General features: G+C 46.9%; 2 protein-coding genes across 6 annotated transcripts in view; one reads left to right on the forward strand and one right to left on the reverse strand.

The window, feature by feature from the left end:
• KIF24 (kinesin family member 24) overlaps positions 1 to 14,774 on the forward strand; it is a 78,089-nt gene extending 63,315 nt beyond the window's left edge. The window contains exons 9-13 of the mRNA XM_011950559.1: positions 3,723 to 3,794; positions 7,463 to 7,572; positions 9,211 to 11,454; positions 12,023 to 12,116; positions 12,670 to 14,774. Of these exons, the coding sequence (XP_011805949.1) occupies positions 3,723 to 3,794; positions 7,463 to 7,572; positions 9,211 to 11,454; positions 12,023 to 12,116; positions 12,670 to 12,810 (2,661 nt within the window). The 3' untranslated portion in view covers positions 12,811 to 14,774. The remainder of the gene's footprint in view (positions 1 to 3,722; positions 3,795 to 7,462; positions 7,573 to 9,210; positions 11,455 to 12,022; positions 12,117 to 12,669) is intronic.
• Positions 14,633 to 23,729, reverse strand: part of UBAP1 (ubiquitin associated protein 1) — an 85,824-nt gene continuing 76,727 nt past the window's right edge. For all 5 annotated transcript variants that reach the window (XM_011950553.1, XM_011950554.1, XM_011950556.1 and 2 more), the window contains 3 exons: positions 17,171 to 17,353; positions 16,380 to 16,481; positions 14,633 to 15,775 (listed from right to left, as the gene is read on the reverse strand). In XM_011950553.1, the coding sequence (XP_011805943.1) occupies positions 15,635 to 15,775; positions 16,380 to 16,481; positions 17,171 to 17,353 (426 nt within the window). In that variant the 3' untranslated portion in view covers positions 14,633 to 15,634. The remainder of the gene's footprint in view (positions 15,776 to 16,379; positions 16,482 to 17,170; positions 17,354 to 23,729) is intronic.

Here is a 23,729-nt window from a genome sequence, read left to right on the forward strand (position 1 = left end):
TTTTGGATTTTTTAGTAGAGACAGGGTTTCACCATGTTAGCCAGGATGGTCTCGATCTCCTGACCTCGTGATCCGCCCGTCTCGGTCTCCCAAAGTGCTGGGATTACAGGCTTGAGCCACCGCGCCCGGCCAGGCTCATTTTATACATTTCCCTCCCCAGACCTTGAATCAGCCATTTCTTCAATGAGTCTTGGTTTCTTTTTCTTTCTTTCCTTTTTGAGATGGAGTCTCACACTGTCGCCCAGGCTGGAGTGCAGTGGCACGAACTTGGCTCACTGCAACCTCTACCTGCTAGGTTCAAGCATTTCTCCTGCCTCAGCCTCCTGAGTAGCTGGGATTACAGGCACCTGCCACCACAACCAGCTAATTTTTTGTGTTTTTAGTAGAGACAGGGTTTCACCATGTTGGCCACGCTGGTCTTGAACTCATGACCTCATGATTTGCCCGCTTCGGTCTCCCAAAGTGCTAGGATTATCAGGCATGAGCCACCATGCCAGGTCGAGCCTCGTTTTTTTTTTTGAGAAGGAGATGGTATTCAGAGACTTCAGTTTGTGCCGTAGGAGTGCTTATCACTACTGCGTTAGTCCTTGCTTCTGGGCCTTTTCAGTGGACAGAGCTAATAAATAAGGTGTTATTTTTTGTTTTGAAAGAGAAAAACATGTGGGATTTATAGTAATAAATCAGTTTAAGATTGCAGGCCAGGCTCAGTGGCTCACACATGACCAGCACTTTGGGAGGTCAAGGTGGACAGATGGCTTGAGTCCAGGAATTTGAGACCAGCTTGAGCAACATAATGAGACCCCATGTCTGCAAAAAACTTAAAAATTAGCTGGGCGTGGTGGCACACGCCTGTAGTCACAGCTACTCAGGAGGCTGAAGTGGGAGGATTGCTTGAGCCCAGCAGGTTGAGGCTGCAGTGAGCCATGATTGCACCACTGCACTCCAACCTAGGCAACAAAGCAAGACCCTGTCTCAGAAAATAAACTTACCTCATCTAAACTTACCAATGAATAATAATATTAAAAAAATAAAATTACAGGGTTTTGATTTAATTTCTTTAAATGTGTATTTGTCTCTTTTTTCTCCCATGCTAGAAATCTTAGTTCCTAACAACATTTATTCATTCTACTTTAATATATATATATTTCAAAATAATGATAATATTTATAATATGATTAATTCAGTTCAAGATTTTTATCGCAATTTTCTTTTTGATTGGGTTGTATCCCACTAAGGATGTACAGTCATAATATTATGCTGTCAAATCACCTGAAATAATTCTTCTCTGTGTGTTTAAGCCTACCAGTTTCATAGTGTTAGATTAATTTGTTTGGTTTTGGTTTTAAGAATTGCCTTATTTATTTTGATTTAACCTTATTTTGTAATTATTTTAAAACATTTAGGTCAGGAGCTGTGGCTCACACCTGTAATCCCAGCATTTTGGGAGGCCAAGGAAGGAGGATCACTTGAGCCCAGGAGTTCAAGACCAGCCTGGGCATCACAGGGAGACCCCCGTCTCTACAAAACATTTACAAATTAGTTGGGTGTGGTGGTGCGCACCTATAACCCAAGCTACTTGGGAGGCTGAGGCGAGAGGATCACTTGAGCCTAGGTATTCAAGGCAGCAGTGAGCTGTGATTGTGCTACTGCACTCCAGGCTAAGATACAAAGTGAGACCCCATCTCTTAAACAAACAAAAAAACAGCAAAAAGCAAAAAATATTTATGTGGTTTTAAAGTAAAAATTGTAAAATAAGCCACATTCAAAGAAGTATAGTTTCCATCCCTGTACTCTCAACCTTGTTACCTTCCTCCGCTTGTAAAATCATTTTTCTTCTGTCTATATATGTTTGCACTCACCCCTTTTCTTAGAAAAAATGCTAACATACTCTGAGCACTGTTTTGCACTTTGCTTTTGTCACTTCATGGCATCCTCGAGATCACTCCATGACTGTACATAGAGCTCTTCCTCATTCCTTTTTCCAGCTGTATATGCTGCCTTGTGCTGCTCCACATTATTTACTTCTTTTTGATCAGAACTGAAGTCTCCAGCTAGATACATTCTTTCCAGACCTCATGAGGGATAAGTTGGGAGGGTGAGAGAGGGAGCCAAACTTTTTTTATTAAAAAAAAAAAAAGCTTGTAAGCCACACTTGAATTTAAGTCTGTGAGGGGCAGGGTTTGATTACTTGTTCATCCCCAGTGGAGAATCTTCTCAGTGCTAAAGTTGGGGAATACTGGATAGATTTTTAATAAAAGAGGAAATTTCCTCACACCTGTTTATAGCCTGCAGCTTCTTGGATAGTGGTAGGGCAGTTGCGGGCATCTATGGCTGCTGCTAAGAACAGCCGTAGCATACTCTGGAGGCAAACTACCTATTCTCCGTGGCACTTCCAAGGGATTGCTTCCACCTTCTTCCCTCTTTTTTTTTTTTTTTTTTGAGACAGAGTCTCGCTCTGTCACCCAGGCTGGAGTGCAGTGGCATAATCTCAGCTCACTGCAACCTCTAATTCCTGGGTTCAAGCTTTTCTCCTTTCTCAGCCTCCTGAGTAACTGGGATTACAGGCACGTGCCACCATGCCTGGCTAATTTTGTGTGTGTGTGTGTGTGTGTGTGTGTGTGTGTGTATATGTGTATTTTTAGTAGAGACGGGGTTTCACCATGTTGACCAAGCTGGTCTCGATCTCCTGACCTCAAATAATCTGCCCGCCTTGGCCTCCCATAGTGCTGGGATTATAGGCTTGAGCCACTGCACCCAGCTCCTTTCCTTTTATTTTACTATCTTTTAGCCTAGATGCATCACTCAGAAATAAAGGGTCTCTCCTCCCTCATCTTGCCCCCCGCAACCCCACCACTGTTTTCTGATGGGAGTGTTTCCCCTGGACATCCACATACCCACATCTCTGCTGTCCTCATCATGCCCAATGATCGCTTCTCACTGAGGGCGTACACCCAGGAGCAAGTAACATTCCTTTGCCTTTGGGCCACAGACCCTGCTGTTTTTAAATGAAGGGTTTGACTGGACGTGTGTGGTCAAAGTGCTGGTTGTAATCCCAACACTCTGGGAGGCTGAGGCAGGAGGATCATTTGAGGCCAGGAGTTTGAGACCAGCCTGGGCAATATACAGAGACCCCGTCTCTACAAAAAAAAAAAAAATTTAAGAAAAAAATAAATAAAATAAGGGGGTAGGCCTAGGTGATTTCTCAGTTTCCTTCTAGCTCTGACTCTAGAATTTCTCCTATCCCATTCAGATAGTTTATGTCTGAATCTGTACTTGAATCTACACCAACAGGTGTGCATGTGTGAGCAGGGAGCGGGGAAGTGGATGTAGATATTTTGTCTATTTAAGTGTATCAACAGTTGGGAAGAATGTGAGGAGAGAAAGGGAGCCAGCAAGCCAGAACTACCACCACATGAGCTTGAACTCTAGGACCTGAGGGTAGGTCCCAGCGTCTGTCTGTTCCCCGCCATCAACTCAGGGCCAATCCTAGGATCCCAGCCTCTAAGCCGGGAGGCCTTCAGCTAGGCAGCACAGGATGGTGTTTCCCAATCTAGCTTGGTTTCTCTTGTTGAATGGAAACTACAGGCCATTTTGACTTCCTTTTGGAGGATTGTCTGAGTGTGGTTTATTGAAGAAAAACAAGCTTCCTGTGGAGGTGGCATCAGATCTATTACTCTCCCTTTGCACGTGACACTTGATGTGCTTATTCTTCCCCTTTGCAGCTGAAGGAATGTATCCGAGCACTGGATCAGGAACACACCCATACTCCCTTCAGGCAAAGCAAACTAACTCAGGTAAAGTGAAATGTGAGCCTTGAGTTTGTTCTGATTCATTCATTTCTTCCTTATTTCATATATTTGTTCATTCAGTTGAGCATCCACTGTCAGTAAGACATGATGCTGGGCATAGTGGGGAAAAGAGAAGGAGAGGAGTCACATTCCTTCCAGGAACTCTGTCTATAAATTGAGTATCATTAATCTAAGAATCTGAAATCTGAAGTGGCTTTAAAAATCAAAACTTTGGCCGGGCGCGGTGGCTCAAGCCTGTAATCCCAGCACTTTGGGAGGCCGAGACGGGCGGATCACGAGGTCAGGAGATCGAGACCATCCTGGCTAACACGGTGAAACCCCGTCTCTACTAAAAAAAAAAAATACAAAAAACTAGCTGGGCGAGGTGGCGGGCGCCTGTAGTCCCAGCTACTCGGGAGGCTGAGGCAGGAGAATGGCGTGAGTCTGGGAGGCGGAGCTTGCAGTGAGCTGAGATCCGGCCACTGCACTCCAGCCTGGGTGACAGAGCGAGACTCTGTCTCAAAAAAAAAAAAAAAAATCAAAACTTTTTGTTGTTGTTGTTGTTTTTGAGACAGGATCTTGCTCTGTCACCCAGGCTGGAGTGCGGTGGTGTGATCTGTGGCCTCTGCCTCCCAGGCTCAAGCAGTCCTCCCACCTCAGCTCCCAGGTAGCTGAGACTACAGGTGCATGCAATCATGCCTGGCCTTTTTTTTTTTTTTTTTTTTTTGTAGAGACAGGGTTTCACCATGTTGCCTAGGCTGGCCTCGAACTCCTGAGCTCAAACAATCCGCCTGCCTCAGCCTTCCAAAGTGCTGGGATTACAGGCGTAAGCCACCATGCCTGGCCAAAATTAAAAACTTTTTGAGTGTCATGATGCTCAAATGATTTCAGATTTTTGGGTTAGGGATGTTCAACCAGAAGTATAATGCAAATATTCCAAAATCTGAAAAAAAAAAAAAAAAAGTCTGAGATCCAAAACACTTTTCTTCCCAAGCATTTCAGGGAAGGGATACTCAGCCTGTCATAGGACTTTAGGAAGGGGCAGACTCAGGCAGAGGAGTCTGCAGTATGGGCGGCAGGGATTCCTTGGAGACAGCAGCGCTGTTCTGGTCACCACCTTTCTGTTTATTTCCAGTGTATGGTAACTCTGGGCAGGGCACAGTGGCTCATGCCTGTAATCCCAGCACTTTGGGAAGCTGAGGCAAGAGGATTGCTTGAGCCCAGGAGTTCCAAACCAGCCCGAACAACCTCGCTACAAAAAAATTTAAAAATTAGCCGGGTGTGGTGGCTCGTGCCTGTGGTCCCAGCTGCTTGGGAGGCTGAGGCAGGAGGATTACTCAAGCCCGGAAGGTTGAGGCTGCAGTGAATTGTGATCACGCCACTGCACTCCAGCCTGGGTCCAAAAGAGACCTCATCTTAGAAAAGAAAATGTTGAATTAGTGGAGTCTCTAAGCCTTTGCATTGAATAGGGTGGTGTAGCCATACTTGATACTTTCTTGGCTCTAAGACTTAGACCAGTGTTTTGGCACAAAAAAATAATGGCTTCAGGCATTTAAAATGAATGAGCTAGATTTTCTACATGTACTGATAGGAAAGATGACCAAGATCTTTTGTGATGTGAAAAAAGCAAGCTGTAGAACAAGGTAATAATGTGATTGCCTATGTGATTTCTACTATTACGTAGCCAGCCACAGGAAAAAAACGTTTAAAAAGATGCAGAAGAAACGGCATTGGATCTATTTGGAAGTAACAATGGGAATAAAGGTGAAACTGCAACTTTTCATTTAAAAGATCATGTGCCGTGTGACCACTTTTTGTTTTTATCATTTTTAAAATGTGTGTTGTCACATTTTAAAAATGTGTTATAGAGAAAAACACTACACAAAAAAATTACATAAATGTTAACTATGATTATTCTTAGTGGAACAAATAGAGTTTTTGTTTTGTTTTGTTTTTCTGTCATGAAAATGTGCCTCTTTATTAACAGAAAACTCCAGTAGATGTTAAATCAGTATTCATGATGTCTGTGGAAGAGTGGCATGGGAGGGTGTACCTAGGTATAAACAGCTGTGAAGACAGCTGTGGGTGTCCTGGGTTCTTTTTCGCCTTGTGTCCTGTGCACAGTGGAGGACAGACAAGGTAGAGGGATATCTAGAAGAAGATCTTTTTGTATGCTGCAGGATGAAGCCAGCCCCACATATGGGCAGAGTTTTATTCTGTGCAGCTAGAGTAGTGGCTCCATAGGACCTGGGCAGAACCTGTAAGAATATAGTTCCTTACCCATCACAGTTGGTGATCTGTGGGTTAAGTCTTCTCAAACATGATTTTAACCAGGGACCCAGGAACCTACTGGGTTCTGGCATTGGCTCTGTTATTTTTTACTTACTTATTTATTTATGAGAGGGAGTCTTGCTCTGTTGCCCAGGCCAGAGTGCAGTGGTGTGATCTCGGCTCACTGCAGCCTCCACCTCCTGGGTTCAAGCGATTCTCCTGCCTCAAGCCCCTGGAGTAACTGGGACTACAGGTGTGTGCCACCATGCCTCACTAATTTTTGTATTTTTAGTAGAGACGGAATTTCGACATGTTAGCCAGGCTGGTCTTGAACTCCTGACCTCAGCTGATCTGCCTGCTTTGGCCTCCCAAAGTGCTAGGATTACAGGCATGAGCCACTGTACCCAGCCAGCTCTGTCATTTTTTAAGACAAGTTCCCCATTCCCAGGAAATGTGTTTCTTTTTAATTAAAACATAAGAATTCCAATTCTACATACAAGTGTAAAGAAGAAAGTAAAACATAACTTAAAGTCCCAGACCTCAGTGATAACCACACACTGCTATGTTAATGAACTTCTTTCTAGTCATCTCTCCGCCTGCATAGCCTCATATGGATCCGCTTACGGAGTTATGGGATCATACACGTTTTTCCCTCGAAGATATAAGCTTTAGATATCTTTCTATGTTCCTGAGTGCAGGTATAATCACTTTTAATGGTTTTATTATATTCCGTGTATAATTATTTAGTTTGTTCCCTGTTTATAGATACCTAGATTTTTACTACATATTACTATTATAAATAATGTAATGAATATCATACCTTTTTTGGTCAATTGAGCAATTATCTCCATAGGATAAAGTCCTAGAAGTGTGATTGCCAAACCAAGAGTATACATACTTTTTCCTGTTTTTTGTTTATTTTTTTGGGGATAGGTTCTTGCTATGTTGCCCAGGCTAGTCTTGAACTCCTGGGCTCAAGCGATCCTTCTGCCTCAGCCTTCTGAGTAACTGGGACTACAGGTGAGTGCCACCGTGCCTGGCTTCTTTTTACATTTTCATACATATTGCCAAACTGCCCTCTGGAAAGTTTGTCCAGTTCATGGTACATGCCAGCATAGAAGAGTACCCATTTCCCTGCACCCTCGCCGGGGAAGATCATCATTAGTCTCTTAATCTTACGAGCTAAAAATACCAGGTTTTTAAATGGTTTGTTTGCATTTTTTGGATTGGTGATGTGTTGAGTACCTTTTTCTGTGTTTATTTGCCATTTGTATTTTTTATTTTGTGAATTACCTTTTTGTGGGCAGAAGGGAACTATGGCCCAGCGTCCTGCACCTAGTAAGTACTCAGTATGCACTTTGTTCATTGACTTTACTCATTGACCTGCCTTCTGTTTTGGACAGGTCCTAAAGGACTCTTTCATCGGCAATGCCAAAACCTGCATGATCGCCAACATCTCACCAAGCCATGTGGCCACTGAACACACTCTGAATACCTTGCGCTATGCTGACCGGTAAGTCAGCTCCCAGATGGCAGGCTATGTGTAAGTGGGCATGTGCGTGCCTGTGCAGCAGGCGTGTGTGTGCAACACATGTGCACGTGTGTGTGTGCAAGTGCATGCACGTGTCTCTCCCACTCACACACACATAGGGATCTGACTTTGAGTGCCATAGCCTTGTTTTTGGCAATTAGTCATTTGAAGACTGTGACCTGGTAGGCCCTATCACTTTGCAAGCATGACAAGAGGAAGATGACACATTCCCTTGTTCAGGAGTTGACTCTGTCAGTGGCTTTTAAATGGCTAGTGGGAAGTGAAGTATTAATGGGTGGAAGGCTCAGTGATGTTTGCTTCCTGCTGACCTCAGCCCAAATTGTGAGAGATAGAAGACGTATGACTTGTCAAGGCAGAATCACTTAGAGCTATGTATGTCCAGAAGGGCCCAACCCAAACATGTTAGAGGATAAACTGAGGCCCAGAGAAGGGTAGGATCTTTCCAAAGGCTCACTAAGAGTTAGTGTCAGAGCCAGCAACTCTGCCTGCCTGGCCAGGCCTCTTTATGGGTGACTGTGGCATCTGCTGGGATCCCTTCCATCTCTCCCCCTGTGGTCACACGTGCCTCTCCCAGTAGGTAAGGCGTTTCTGATGGCCATGACTGGGAAGCAGTGCTACTGGCATCTAGTGAGCAGACGCCAAGGATGCTACTAAACATCCTTCAAGAAATAATTATCTGGTTCTGGTACCAACTGTCAATAGTGTTACGGTTGAGAAACCTGGGAATAGACAAGTCATTTTTCCCTTAATGGAATGAGCACAAGCCTGCGTATTTCTGGAGGTTTTGCTTCCTGAGGTACCAGCAGTTTTAAGGGAACTCATTTTCCCAGAGAAGCCTGAAAGGGGGTGGTTTGCAGAAAAAGAGGACTCTGTGGAATTGCAGGTAAGTGGTGGACACGGACTCCTGAGTTGGCCTCCCTCCAGGAAGCAGTGTGGGCCCTGCATGAACACAGTGCACTTCTGAGACTGGCGTCTCTGGCCTGTCCCGTGCATGGGGCTGTGGTGATTTCCAAAAGGCTTCTTCTGATCGTGGAATGTTGGGTGCATGCTTACATCCTCAGAGCTTACATCCTCAGAGAAGACACTATTCTTTCTCGTTTGTTTGTTTTTTAAAGACAGAGTCTTACCCTGTCACCCAGGCTGGAGTGCAATAGTGTGATCATGGCTCACTGCAGCCTCGAACTTCGGGGCTCAAGCAATACTCCCCGCCTCAGCCTCCCAAGTAGCTGGGACTACAGACACGCATCACCATGCCTGGCTAATTTTTTTATTTTTAGTAGAGACGAGGTCTTGCTCTGTTGCCCAGGTTGGTCCTGAACTCCTGGGCTCAAACGATCCTCCTGCCTCAACCTCCCAAAGTGCTGAGATTACAGATGTGAGCCACTACAGCCAGCCAACACTGCTCTTTTTCATTCAGGTACAGAGGGGTATCTCATGCTGAAACAGAATGTTCCCTTTTCCTCTTATTCTATCCCAGGTAAAGAAGTAACTCCCAATCCTTGTAATACTTTTATTTGGTTTTTGTTTTCCCAGAAAGCTATAGAAAAGGAATTGCAGAACGTGTGAAAATATACATTTAACATAAATGATTATTTACAGGGTCAAAGAACTAAAGAAAGGCATTAAGTGTTACACTTCAGTTACCAGTCAAAATCGGACATCTGGAAACTCCTCTCCAAAACGAATTCAGAGCTCCCCTGGGGTTTTGTCAGGGGACAAATATTCTCCCAAAAAAGTCAAGCTGGGACTTCAGCAGTCACTCACAGTGGCAGCCCCTGGCTCCACAAGAGGGAAGGTCCATCCTCTGACCAGCCACTCACCCAACATTCCTTTTGCTTCTGCACCTAAGGTCTCTGGTAAAAGGGGTGACTCCAGAGGGTGTCCTTCACAAGAGTGGGTCATTCATGCTAGCCCTGTGAAAGGAACCGTGCGCTCTGGACATTTGGTCAAAAAAAAGGCAGAAGAGTCAGCACCATTGTGCTCTGAGAAAAATCGAATGGGCAACAAAACTGCCCTTGGGTGGGGAAGCAGGGCCTCAGGCCCAGAAGGCCTAGTGCGTGGTAAGGTGTCCACCAAGTGCAAGAAAGTGCAGACCGTGCAGCCAGTACAGAAGCAGCTTGTGTCGCGAGTTGAGCTCTCCTTTGGCAATGCCCACCACAGGGCTGAGTGCAGTCAAGACAGCCAGAGGGGCACGCCTGCTAGGCCTGCCTCTGAAGCTTGGACAAATATCCCGACACAGCAGAAGGAGAGGGAGGAACATCTGCGTTTCTATCACCAGCAGTTCCAACAGCCACCTCTCCTCCAACAGAAGTTAAAATACCAACCACTGAAAAGGTCTTTATGCCAGTACAGGCCCCCCGAGGGTCAGCTCACGAATGAGACTCCCTCTCTGTTCCACTCTTACTCTGAAAACCATGATGGAGCCCACGTAGAGGACCTTGATGACAGTGATTTCAGTGAAGATTCTTTTTCACACGTCTCTAGTCAGAGGGCCACAAAGCAAAGGTACACTCTGGAAAATAGTGAAGACTCATTCTTCCTGCACCAGACATGGGGGCAGGGTCCTGAGAAGCAGGTGGCAGAAAGACGGCAGAGTCTGTTTTCTAGCCCCAGGACAGGTGACAAGAAAGATCTAACTAAAAGCTGGGTGGACTCCAGGAACCCCATAAACCACAGCAGAGCAGCACTCGATCACAGCTGCAGCCCAAGGAAGGGGCCCGTGGACTGGAGCAGAGACAACTCTACTTCCTCAGGGCCTTCTCCCAGAGACAGCCTGGCAAAGAAGCCTTACTGTTCGCAGGTTGATTTCATATATAGACAGGAAAGAGGTGGAGGCTCTTCCTTTGATCTCAGACAGGATGCCTCCCAAAGTGAGGTTTCTGGGCAGAATGAGGGCAACTTGCCATCCCCTGAGGAAGATGGTTTCACTTTCTCATTGTCCCACATTGCAGTTCCTGGATCCCCAGACCAAAGAGACACAGTTACCACACCTCTAAGAGAAGTAAGTGCAGACGGCCCAATCCAGGTGACCAACACTGTAAAAAACAGTCATCCTGTCCCAGGAGAGGATCCTAGGGGGCAGTTAGGCACGCACGCTGAATATGCTTCTGGACTCACGGCTCCCCTCACCGTGTCCCTCCTGGAGAACCCAGAAAATGAAGGGTCTCCTCCCTTGGAGCAGCTGGTCCAGGATGGGGCTATGCCCAGTCTAGTGGCAGAGAGCACAGGGGGCCCAGTTGTGGGCCCCACAGTGCCATCTGGTGAACAAGAGGCAGCCTTGCCAGTGTCTTCAGCAGCTGAGCACCTGTGGCTCTCATCCTCTCCCCCTGATAATAAGCCTGGTGGTGATCTTCCAGCTCTGTCCCCATCACCTATCCATCAGCACCCAGCTGACAAGCTGCCTGGCGGTGAGGCAGACCTGGGAGAGGCCTGCCAGAGCAGAGAGACTGTACTTTTCTCCCACGAGCATGTGGGTAGTGAGCAGTATGATGCTGATGCAGAGGAGACGGGGCTGGATGGCTCTTGGGGTTCCCCAGGAAAGTCCTCCTCCACCATACATATGGGGCTACCCCATTCTGGACCTACGCTCACCCCACGAACAGGAAGTAGTGATATGACTGACCAGCTCTGGGCCCAGGAGAGAAAACATCCTACAAGGCTTGGGTGGCAGGAGTTTGGTTTGTCCACAGACCCGATGAAGTTGCCCTGCAACAGTGAGAATGTCACATGGCTCAAACCCAGGCCGATCTCAAGGTGCTTAGCAAGGCCAAGTTCTCCCTTGGTTCCCAGCTGCTCTCCCAATTCTGCAGGGACACTCCATCAGCCCACTCTGGAGCAAGCACAGTAAGTTGGACACTTTCCCTAAGACTTGAGCCCCTTTGGCACCCACCCTCCACTGCAGCTTACTGTTTTGTCATGGACAAAGAGAAGCCATGCAGGGGTATGCAGATGAGCCAGTCTGCTTCTAGCTCCAACCCTCTGCTTTGGTCCCGGGCCTTCCACAGGAAGTAGAAATGAGAGCAGAACAGGCAATAGGCTCCATCTTGTGCCAAGTATGCCAGTTGCAGTCACAGCCTTGAGAGCCTTTCTGCAGGAAAGCTGTGGGAAATGGGCAGCTCCTGTGGAAGAGCAGCAGCACCCGGCCCTGCCCCTCAGTACCGCTGGGGAGGCAGGGGACAGCTTGGGAAGCCCCTGTCTCCCTCCCTGTATCTTGTTGGTACTCTGTAATTCCTTACCTAATCCTGGGAAAGAGCAGGTGAGGGGGAGCTGGGTGTTAAGATAGCCTTGGTCAAAACCTTGACCATTTTCGGCAGAGGCAGCTCTCAGCTTAGAAATGAGATCAGCTCCAGAAACCTACCCAGGAGAGGCTGGGAGGCCAGAAAGATCACAGTGTTCTCTCTGGTGTTCCCAGGCAGGTGGTCATCCGAGCACACCAGGAACAGCTGGATGAAATGGCTGAGCTTGGCTTCAAGGAGGAGACGCTGATGAGCCAGCTGGCTTCTAATGTAAGTAGCCCTGGCTGGACACTCACAGGCTGTTGGGAATTAGCCTGCAGCTAATTTGATGGTCATCCTTGTTTGCTGTGGCTGTGTCTGGGGAAAGGGTCTCCTGGCACACACTAACCGTGTAACTGAGGCCTCGCGCCTCCTCTTGCCACACCTTTGAGACATCTTGAGTATAGGTACAGGTGGGAGATGGTGCAACACTCACCTTTCCCCGGCTAAAATGTTTCCAGCCTCTATCCTTAGCTGCTCTGCCTTCCAAGTGGTTTGTCGGGGCCCCTCCCTGTGACTAACAGTGACCAGTCTGCTGCCTACCACACGTAGGTATTTCTACCAAATACCCTTCTACCCTACAAAATACTCCTCTGCTTGGAAAGTGTCTTGAATGCAGAGCAGCAGGCCCTACCCTGTGCCATAGCAACTATCCTACATGTTCTCCTGCCGGAAGAGTGGCCTGGGTTCTGAAACTTTCCTGCCAGAGGAGGGACTAAAAAAGCAGATCTGGCAGAGCACCAGCAAGAGCAAAAGCTGTATTCGTCCCTTGTTTCCTTCTCAGGATTTTGAAGATTTTGTGACCCAGTTGGATGAAATCATGGTTCTGAAATCCAAGTGCATCCAGAGTCTGAGGAGCCAGCTGCAGCTCTATCTCACCTGCCACGGGCCCACCGCAGCCCCTGAGGGAACAGTGGCATCTTAGAGCCAGACCCTGTGCCGAGACAGCAAGGGCCCTGCAGGAGCCTGTGCTGGGCTCTCAGGGGCTCGAGGAGCCTCTGCCAGGTCCTCCCTGCACAAACCAGAACCCACACGCTGGTCCTGCCTGTGCTAGCCTCACCCCAGCCCCACGTGGCCTCAGATAGGTCCCAGCTTCTCCCTCAGTGCCAGGCCACTGTCCCTCCTCAGTTCCATGCACAGGAGCTCCTCCAAGGGTGGGCCAGGCTGAAGAACCTAATGCCTTTCCCTTGGGCCTAGAGAATGTGCTTAACTGACCCCTTGCCTGTGGGAACATATTTGGGTCTAATAACCCTGAAGATGTTTCTAAGTTTGGGGATCAGAGGATGGGGTGGTCAGTGGTAGCCTAGAGGTCAGAGGTCACATGACAGAGAAGACAACATGCTGAGCCCAGAGGCTTCACCAGCTGAATTCTGTGCCTGACTTAGAAGACTAAACACTGGCCCAAACTGAAACATTGGTGCTAGGGGGACAGGGGTGGGGTGAGCTCTGCTCCATCAGTTGGAGATTGATTTGGGGATTTAGAGGCATTTTTGAAAATGTAAATCGGACAAACCTTGACTTGATGTGTCACTAACAGCAGCCGATGTGGGACAGGCCTTATACTTACAGCTCCCTTCCCTTCCTGCAATCCAGTTTTGAGACAGAAGGGGGTGCCTGTGTCACACATCAGTTTTTCTCCTGACTTTGGTGGGGATGAAAGGCCTCTGTACAATGCCCGATACTCTCATGCTTCCATGGCACCTCCTGGCTCCTATCTGGGACACCTCACTCGCCAGCCCCGTCATAGAATAGTCCATCTCCTAGCCTGGCCCTCATCCAGTTCACCCTGCCCAGCCACCCTGCCTCTCAGGGGTCTGTGTTGGGAACCTTGGCACAGAGTGCTCTGTTCAAAAGTCTGAGGCCTCTGAAACAGAATTCACACACAAGCCTTCAGCCGACTTCCGCCTGCTGTGTATCTTTTTAGCGGGAAGCAGCTCAGGACAGGGAAGACAAAGTAGCCTCCAGGTGCCAATTACTTTAAAGCCACTCTGGGTAAAATGGAGATTCATGAGTCACAATTTTGGCCCGAACACCCATTACTATGGAGCTTTTATTTCTTTCAGATAAAGGATAACTTTTTACGGCTTTAAAAGGCGGGCTTAATTAAAAGGCCAAGAGAAGGGTTAAATGGCTCTCTTGAGACGCTAGCAGCCTGGCCCAGCCACCTTGTCAGCCTCACAGTGCCTCACCTGGCCGCCTTATTGGTGCTTCCGGCCCCAGGACACTGCAGCCTCTCCTCACATGATCACTAAAAACCTTCAAAGACCCAATCTAGCCAAAAGCTCAAGTGGGACAATGGCACGGTTTTAAGGTCAAGGACAAAAACTTTAGGAATGAACCCTGTTCTATCACATACAACAGCATCACTGAGAGCTGGTGAGACAGTTTTAAATCCAGTCCTGCTTGTGGCAAATGATGCATAAATGCCTGCTGCTCACAGTAAAAGGGCTTCTTCCTCTTTTACTGGGTGATCCCCCTGAAGGTCCGGCCTATCCCAACTCCAGTCAGGAAGGCCGATGTCCTTGGTGTGGATGGAGCTGGGTCAGGTTTAAAAAGACTCAGTCTAGGCTTGCCTTTGCAAACCAAAAAACGGGACAGGTCTGAAGTGGGAAGAAAGTTCCAAAACAGAAAATGGTTAGGTCCTACTCTATCCCCAGCAAATCTAAGCAAGAAATCCCTTTATACACCACACGGCCCCCCAATCCCATAAAACAGCCTTGGTAATAAAGAAGTTATCAAAGCAAGACACCTTTTAGATTTTTATTAGTAGTTCTCTCTGAAGAATCAAAATAGTTAGCAAATTATTTTAGATTCATCAAGACTGTATATCCTTTGTATTTAGATCTTTAATGATGTACAACATAATACAAAACAAACCAAAGAGACTGATTTCTATGACTAGGTGTTATTCATTGTGTCATCCTAAAGCAGTGGGCTGGAAGGGAAGCTGTTCAAGAACAGAGGTGGAGTTAGTGCTGGCCGACTAAATCATGGCCTGTCTGCTCACTCATTCAATGTGCTAGGAAGGGGCCAATGATTTCTTAAACTAACAACTGTTTCCTAGAGCAGGGGCTCTAAAACCCTGGGTAGCCCCTGGGTAGCAGAGGACTGTGGTCCAAACCAAGCCAAAAGAAACAGGCTGGAGTAGGGAAGCGTGGTGACTGCCTGGCAGAAAAGGCAAACTCTGGGCCCCATAGGGAAAAGTGCATTCTTTGCACCTCAGAGACATTGCAGAACCAGTGTTAACACTATGAGACTTTGTTAGGAGGGAAAAAAATAAAACCCTGGAAGAATCTTTCATTTGAACTCAACTTGATTAGAGTTCAGTCCACCAGTCTCGGGGGAAGGGGAAAGCACCTAGCTCCACAGCAGCACTGAGTCTGGCCCTCCCGCCCCATCTCCCCAGCCCCTCTCAGCAACTAGGCCAGGCTTTAGCTGAGGACATAAAGACCCCAGAAAGACTAGGGTAGTCTCTCTGGAGGGCTGAGGTGGGAAGGACACTTCTCAAAATGCAAATACGTTTAATATGGAAGGAGCCAGGACAGTTCTGGGGGCACTTGCCCGAATCTTCCCCACCTCCCCAGCTCAGGGCCTAGGCTCACAGAGACTGGCGAGCACAGTCTCCACATCTGACCTTCTAACCCCCAAAAGAAAATCTGGAAGCTGCCCCTTCTCTTTCCCCACAGCTGGGCTCTGCAGGGCCTCCCAGGGATGGTGGTTCTGCGGCAGGACCTAGGCAGGGCCTGGTCTCAGCTGGCTCCTGCCCGAGCCATGAGGTCTTCCAAAGCATTGTCCTGGTCATTGTTGTGTAATAGCAAAACTTCCTTAATGTCTTTCAGCTCAAAGCCCATCTCCTTAAATTTGCTCATTAACTGAAGAAACTCCATCATCTAAGGGAGAGAAGAGAACACAGATTAAAGAAAAGGGTGGGGTCACAGCACAGCCGAGTGAAGGAGTATGTGTGTGGGGGACTGGGGGAAAGCGGAATGGATTGAATCTCCATAAGGTCCCCTAGCAAGCAGAGGTGGGCTGTGGTGGAAGCCAAGGCAGACAGGTTTGGTGACGGCCATCGACCTTCAGGAGTCAGCCCAGTCCCAGCTCACTCTTGCGACCTCTATCTGGGTCCCACCACCCACATCCATCTTCCCACCAAGGAAGGAAACTGAACCCAGACATGGCCGCTCTTCAGAGAGCAGTCTAGGCAAAAAGTCCAGCGATCTCCCCCACTAGTCATCTAAAAGTTTGGCTTTTAGCTCAGGCCAATGTTCCCTTCCCTTCACTGGGATTCTAAAGTTTTAAACCCACTGCTTCAACCACCAACCCAAACACAGGCCTCGGCCTGTCTGAATACTTGGGAGATTCTGCCCTTTATGTGCTTCTACCTGTAGTCACTGGCAAAGCAAAAAGGTTGTGTGTGGGCCAAGGGAAAAAACCAGGATGGACTACTTGGTCCCTCCTTTCCAGAGGGTTCCCATGAAGCGTGAAGATTCCCACCTTTTCTTCTGAACACTGGTGCATTTCCAGAGCCTCTTCCACTAAAAGAGGGTCGAAGCCCTTCTCGCACAACTGTCCATGTGCAAAGAGATAGTCAAGAATCTAAGAAAAGAAACAAGGGATTTAGCACCTACTGTTATTCTTTGCTGTACTTTCCAAGAGACCTCAACAAACTGGAGTGTGAAGTCCGCTCCCTGCCCCACCCAGGCCGTCAGATACTGGATAGGATTTGATTTTGTGCCTTGACTGTGTCCAGCACAACAGGACCCCAGTGACTCTTTATTGAACACAGGCACAGCCTTCTAAACATAAGTAGGCATTTTCCAAAGGAATTGCTGCCACAGCTGACACACCTACCAGAATGTCAACTCCACAGCCTGCGCAGGCGGCTACTCTAAGAAACAGCACAAGTCAGAAAATGTCACCAAGGTCTAACACTCCAGTACCCTATTCAACATTTTGGGCATAGATGACAGGATGAAAATTCCTAGGAGACATTTGACCATACCCCAAGCCTAGCTTTGCCCCTTTTGGAGGGGCAAAGAAAGAGGGGGTAGTTGGAGAACAGCTTCAGTTCTCCCAAAGCTGTCTCTCGGCCTGGGTCCTGGAATAGCTTCCAAAAGAAGTACTGCTCCCAAGGCTGCTGGCTTTCCCCAATACACGCCCCATGTCCTCGCAAACCCACAGGAAAGGAGGCTGGTGCTACAAGTCTGAGGGGCTGTAGGACAGGGGAGGACACTACTCCAGCTCCACAGGTCTGAGCCTGCCCTCCTGGCTGATTAACCACTCACCTGCTCAATATTCTCTCCTTTCTTCTTCATGGCTCTGAGGACACACTCATACGAGTAGCCCATGTTGACCACTGTCTCCACACACTGCCGCTCACTGGGGGACAGCATCTGCAGTTCAGAATAGGCCTGGGGACAGCTGGGCATGTTGGGCACTTGTGACACTGAGAAATTAGGAGGGGTGACCTAGTAGTGGAGAAACAAGAAGATCAAGGCAAGAAGACCTGGGCCCCCAAATAAGTCACTGAGGCAGCCTAGTCCAGGGGTTGGCATTTCTGACACTATTCAAGCCCCAAGACAAGCGGTCGAGTTGGAAGAAACTGCCAGGTTGCTGGCCTGACATCCTGAAAAGGAACGAAGAGAGGAGGGAGTGCCAGCTGAGAGGGAAAAAGCTGGGAGGTCATCTGCAGCTAAGGGTGTCCTGCTCTGCCCTCGTCCCACCTTGGTGATCGAGAAAGCACTACACCACCACAGGCCCTTGCGTGCCCAAATCTCCAGGGTGTGAGTTGAAGAAAGAAGTTGTGGCTGCCCCCAGGACTTATGTCCAAGCTGGCTGCAATGATTTCTCTCCAGAATTGTCCCTTTCCCAGGCTGAAGTATCAGTTCTGAGGGGTCATTCTCCACTTCAAATACTCCCACTTTGGAGCTAATCTATCCCAAAGTCTCTACTCTTGGGCAGAGGCTGTGAGTGTGGTTCCCATGCATGGACAGTTCAGGAACCCAAGGTTTTGAGGGGACTCCACACCTTTGCCCTACATCATGTACTGTGCTTCATTTCCTGCCAAAGCTGCCATTCTACAGCGCCGGGACAGAAGGCATACTAGCCACACCGGGCTGGATCCCACAGACTGAATCTGAACTCTAGGGACCCCGCCCACCAGCTACAGGCAGCCTGCTCCCTGCCACTGGAACTTACTAACCCCAATCTGATAGGCGTACAGAGTCCCGTGATTAACTCCCCCACTACTTCTGATCACAAATCAGGCCCAAGGCACGAAGACAGCACACTCCCAGGCCAAAGGATCCATCCACTATAGGAACAAGGTCATAAGCCCTTTTACAGCTTGGCGCAGGTCTCAAGATTACCAGGGAAGATGTTTCAGACAAATTTTTTTTATTTTCTTGTTTTATTCGGGGGGAGGGGGTCATGGTTAGGTGGTAGGAAGCCCTCTGTCCTAGAAGCAAGTTCGAAATTATACAGATATAACCAGATGCTCTCCTCAGAGTCTGCTGGGGAAAGCCAGGACAGCTATAGGCCTCAGAGCCCATTCTGTTTGTGCTTAACCATCTCACCCACAGCACACTCAGCAGCCCAAGCACAGGGCTGTCATTAGGTTACAAGAGTCACAATAAGGCACAGGGATTGGATCACACCAATCTAGCCACTTGGCAGGTCTAAGATTGTGTCTCCCTCTTTAGAGACAGGCTTTAATCTGGGCTAAAGAATACCAACAGCCACAGAGTAATGCCAACTCTCACATGACGTTCCCCAGCCAGGAAGGAGTCAGGACTATTCTTCAACTGCCTGCCCTTCTCATAATGCCTCCTGAATGGCTGGTGGGATGCGGGCATACACCCAGAATACTGCACATTACAAATGTCAATAAAATCATACCTAGCTGGGCACGGTGGCTCACACCTGTAATCCCAGCACTCTGGGAGGCCGAGGCAGGTGGATCACGAGGTCAGCAGTTCAAGACCAACCTGGCCAACATAGTGAAACCCCATCTCTACTAAAAATACAAAAATTAGCCCGGTGTGGTGGCACGTGCCTGTAGTCCCAGCTACTCGGGAGGCTGAGGTGGGAAAATCGCTTGAACCCGGGAGGCGGAGGTTGCAGTGAGCCGAGACCATGCCATTGCACTCCAGCCTGGGTGACAGAGTGAGACTCCGTCTAAAGAAAAAAAAAAATCACATCTATTTTAAACATACATGCAGTACTCACACTGTACTGGTGGAAATGTTATTTGGTAATCTTTAGGTAAACATGGCATAAATCCAGAAAACTATTCAGATTCTTTGATCCAGTTGCCTATTTATAGGAAACCAGTCTAAAGAAATAATAATAATGGAAACCAATATTTACGTATAGGAATATATCCATCTCAACATTATTTGTAATAAATATTAGGGTCAACCTACCAAATATCCAGCGCAGGTGTTAGGTTAGCAAATAATGAACATATGACTGTTAATTATTTAAAGCATCTGAATTAAGTGAAAAAACAGCGGGTGAGGTGGCTCACACCTGTAATCCCAGCACTTTGGGGAGCCAAGGTGGGCGGATCACCTGAGGTCGGGAGTTCAAGACCAGCCTGACTAACATGGAGAAACCCCATCTCTACTAAAAATACAAAATGAGCCGAGCGTGGTGGTGCATTCCTGTAATCCCAGCTACTTGGGAGGCTGAGGTAGGAGGATCGCTTGAACCCAGAAGGTGGAGGTCTCGGCCGAGATTGTACCACTGCACTCCAGCCTGGGTGACAGAGCGAGACACCGTCTCTAAATAAATAAATAAATAAGTAAACAAGTAAATAAGATATATTTACTAATTGTACATGCTCTACAATCATAGCTATACGTTTTTAAAAGATGCATGAGATATTAAATGACTGATTTTAAATGGATGATTTTAAAGAATCATCTATCCTAATACAGGATACTTTCCTTAAACAGGGACAAACAAAGTAAGATGTCACCTTCATATAAATGTTTTATGAATCAAACAGGCAATAGGCTAATCCAGCAGACCCCAAACAGACAGACAAGATTTCAAAGGATCCCTCATCAAAATTGTAAGTGTTTAGTTTCTCCAGTTAGTCACCAAATTTATTTACTCCAAGGTACCATTTTCAAATATATATAATGCTCTTAGGAGTAATATAGATATGAATTTTTAAACACTATTAACTGCATTCATGGTAGCCATTTGTCATTATTTTTTCAATAAAAGAATAGTAAAATTTAGTTCCTAGAGGGGCAAAAGTGGACTCTGGCATAAAAAGGGATTTTCATACTTGATGACTGAAGTGCTCCATATTTGTAACCAAGTAGAACTAGACAAAAATCAAGAATTATTATGAAATCTTTCCAAATTAAATATGAGTGAGGGAAAGTAAGTTTGTGAGAGGAGACAAATATTAGTGCTCCAGCTTCTGCAGAGTCTGAGCATGCTCTCAGGCCTCAGAAGGTGGCAGTCCTTTCTATAGCTATGCAGCCCTCAAGCATAACCTCAAGACAGCTTCTACCAAGTCTTTCCATACACCTCCTTTTCCCACTGCTAATGTGTGCACAACTCAACAGGCACACTGCCACCTGCGGTCCCACAGAGCTTTGGGCACGCTGCTGGCAAAGTACTTACCACATTACATTAATGTGAGCTTGCAGAGGTCAGTTACCATGTCATGCCCATTTCTAAATCCCCAGGGCCTGGCTCTTGACTTTATACTTACTGGTCTTCATCAACAGTTGTGGAATAAATTGAAGTCCATTAGAATTTTCAAAGGGAGAATTTCATTTAACACACTAAAATGATCAAATGTCTTTACCATCTCTTCTTCCCAAAAGCCCACTAAAATGATCACAAACTAAGGCCAGGCACAATGGCTCATGCCTATAATCCCAGCACTTTGGGAGGCTGAGGAAGAAGGACTGCTTAAGCTGAGGATTTCAAGACCAGCCTGGACAACATAGTTGAGACCCATCTCTACAAAAAACAAAAAGTTAGCCAGGTGTGGTGGCACATGCCTGTAGTCCCAGCTACTCAAGAAGGCTGAGGCAGGAGAATCACTTGAGCCCAGGAGGTCAAGGCTGCAGTGAGCCGCGATTGCAGAGTAAGACCCTGTCTCAAAAAAATAAATAAAAATTTTAAAATAAAGAATTAAAACTGTATTCATCTTTAAAGCAATAAAAGGAAAGGTGGTAGCAGTGGACAATATATTTCTTCTTCTTTTTAAATAAAAAAACAAAGACAAGGTCTCACTATTGCTGCCCAGGCTGGCTTTGAAGTCCTGGGCTCAAGCAATCCTCCCACCTTGGCCTCCCAAAATGCTGGGATTACAGGTATGATATATTTCAATGAAATTTAAGAATGTGGAAAGATAATGAAGGGATGGTAATTGCCAGCAATGAAGTTATAAAGTAAGTAGAAAAGGGAGGAGTCAGTCTATGAGTCCATTAGGACCCCTAATAGGGGCTCAGACTCTGGAAGCACCAGGTAATACTGGGATAAGGCAAAGATACACACAGTCAGTGATCAGAGCAGTAAAGCCCTCGGTGAAACATTCCCTGTTCATCCCCACCCTGTGCAGGAGGCAGAAGGTATAGTCTCCAGAAAATGGGAACCAGAGACCAAAAAGGACTAAGCACCAGGCACAGTGTAGGGCAGAGTCAAGTGAAAGAACTTAAACAAGGATTAAGTAAAAGCAACACACCAGTTCCCCAACATTAGTCCTCAGCCAGAATTCTCTGGAGAAATCCTTACTCCCAAGCCCTTCATATGTTTACATTTTGGGGACTTCCCCGGCAAAACCAATTAACTTTCAACCTATAGTGAAGCTTAATGATCAGCAAGCACACCTCTGACACACAAACTTTGTGACTGTTATTTTTTTAATGCCTCATACATACACGTGAATAAAAAGCCAAAACCACCAGCATGAAAACACCAAACCAAAAGAGGGAATAGAAAAAGCACTTGGAAATTTAAAATATGATAAAGTAAAAACTGCATTTTAGGCCAGGTGCGGTGGCTCAAGCCTGTAATCCCAGCACTTTGGGAGGCCGAGATGGGCGGATCACGAGGTCAGGAGATCGAGACCATCCTGGCTAACATGGTGAAACCCCGTCTCTACTAAAAAATACAAAAAACCAGCCAGGCGAGGTGGCGGGCGCCTGTAGTCTCAGCTATTCGGGAGGCTGAGGCAGGAGAATGGCGTAAACCCGGGAGGCGGAGCTTGCAGTGAGCCAAGATCCAGCCACTGCACTCCAGCCTGGGCGACACAGTGAGACTGTCTCAAAAAAAAAAAAAAAAAAAACCTGCATTTTAAAAGGTAGTAAGATATAGGCTGGGCATGGTGGCTCATGCCTTTAATCCCAACACTTTGGGAGGCTGAGGCAGAAGGACCACTAGAGCCCAGGAGTTCAAGACCAGCCTGGGCAAACAGTGAGACCCCCATCTCTACAAAAATTAGCTGGGCGTGGTGGTGCACACCTGTAGTCCCAGACAGGAGGCTGAGGCAGTAAGCTGCACTCCAGCCTAGGGGACAAAAATCTCATCTCTTAAAAATAATCACCTACTCTCAGGTTCAGGGGGAAAAATTAATTAATTAAATAAAATAATAGGTTGTAAGATTTAGTTTTTTTCGGGTTTTTTTTTTTTTGGTTTTTTGGTTTTTTTTGGTTTTTTGAAGTTGTAAGTTAAGGATATGTCCCAGAAAGTAAAACATAAACAAGATCTGCACTCCCATGTTTGTTGGAGCACTGTTCACAACAGCCAAGATTTGGAAGCAACATAGTGTCCATCAAGAGATGAATGGATAGGCCAGGTGCAGTGGCTCACACCTTTAATCCCAGCACTTTGGGAGGCTGAGGCGGATGGATCACCTGAGGTCAGGAGTTTGAGACCAGCCTGACCAATATGATGAAACCCCGTCTGTACTAAAAATACAATGATTAGCCGGGTGTGGTGGCGCATGCCTGTAATCCCAGCTACTTGGGAGGCTGAGGCAGGAGAATCACTTGAACCCGGGAGGCAGAGGTTGCTTTGAGCCAAGACCATGCCGTTGCACTCCAGTCTGGACAACAAGAGCAAAACTCTGTCTCCAAAAAAAAAGATGAATGAATAAAGAAAAAACGTGGTGCTCATACACAGTGGAGTACCCATTCAGCCATGAAAAAGAATGAGAGCCTGTCATTTGCAACAACATGGATAGAACTGGAGATCATTATGTTAAGTGAAATAAGCCAGGAACTGAAAGACAAACATCACATGTTCTCACTTATGTGTGCGATCTAAAAATCAGAGCAATTGAACTCATGGACATAGATACTAGAAGGATGGTTACCACAGGGGCTGGGAAGGGTAGTGGGGGGCTGGTGGTTAATAGGTACAGAAAAAATAGAAAGAATGGCTGTGCACAGTGACTCACGCCTATAATCCCAGTATTTGGGGCAGGTGGATCACGAGGTCAGGAGTTCAAGACCAGCCTGGCCAAGATGGTGAAACCCTATCTCTACTAAAAATATAAAAATTAGCTGTGCACGGTGGCAGACACCTGTAATCCTTGCTGCTCTGGAGGTTGAGGCAGAGAACTGCTTGAACCCAGGAGGCAGAGGTTGCAGTGAGCCAAAATCATGCCACTGCACTCCAGCCTGGGTGACAGAGCGAGACTCCATCAAAAAAAAAAAAAAAACAAAAAAACAAAAAAATAGAATAAGATCTACTATTTGATAACACAACAGGGTGATTATAGTCAATAATATTTAATCGGCCAGCCACTGTGGCTCACATCTGTAATCCCAGCACTTTGGGAGACTGATGCGGGCAATCACCTGAGGTCAA

This window comes from Colobus angolensis, unplaced genomic scaffold (genome assembly GCF_000951035.1).
Source record: "Colobus angolensis palliatus isolate OR3802 unplaced genomic scaffold, Cang.pa_1.0 Scaffold308, whole genome shotgun sequence".
Lineage (NCBI taxonomy): Eukaryota > Metazoa > Chordata > Mammalia > Primates > Cercopithecidae > Colobus > Colobus angolensis.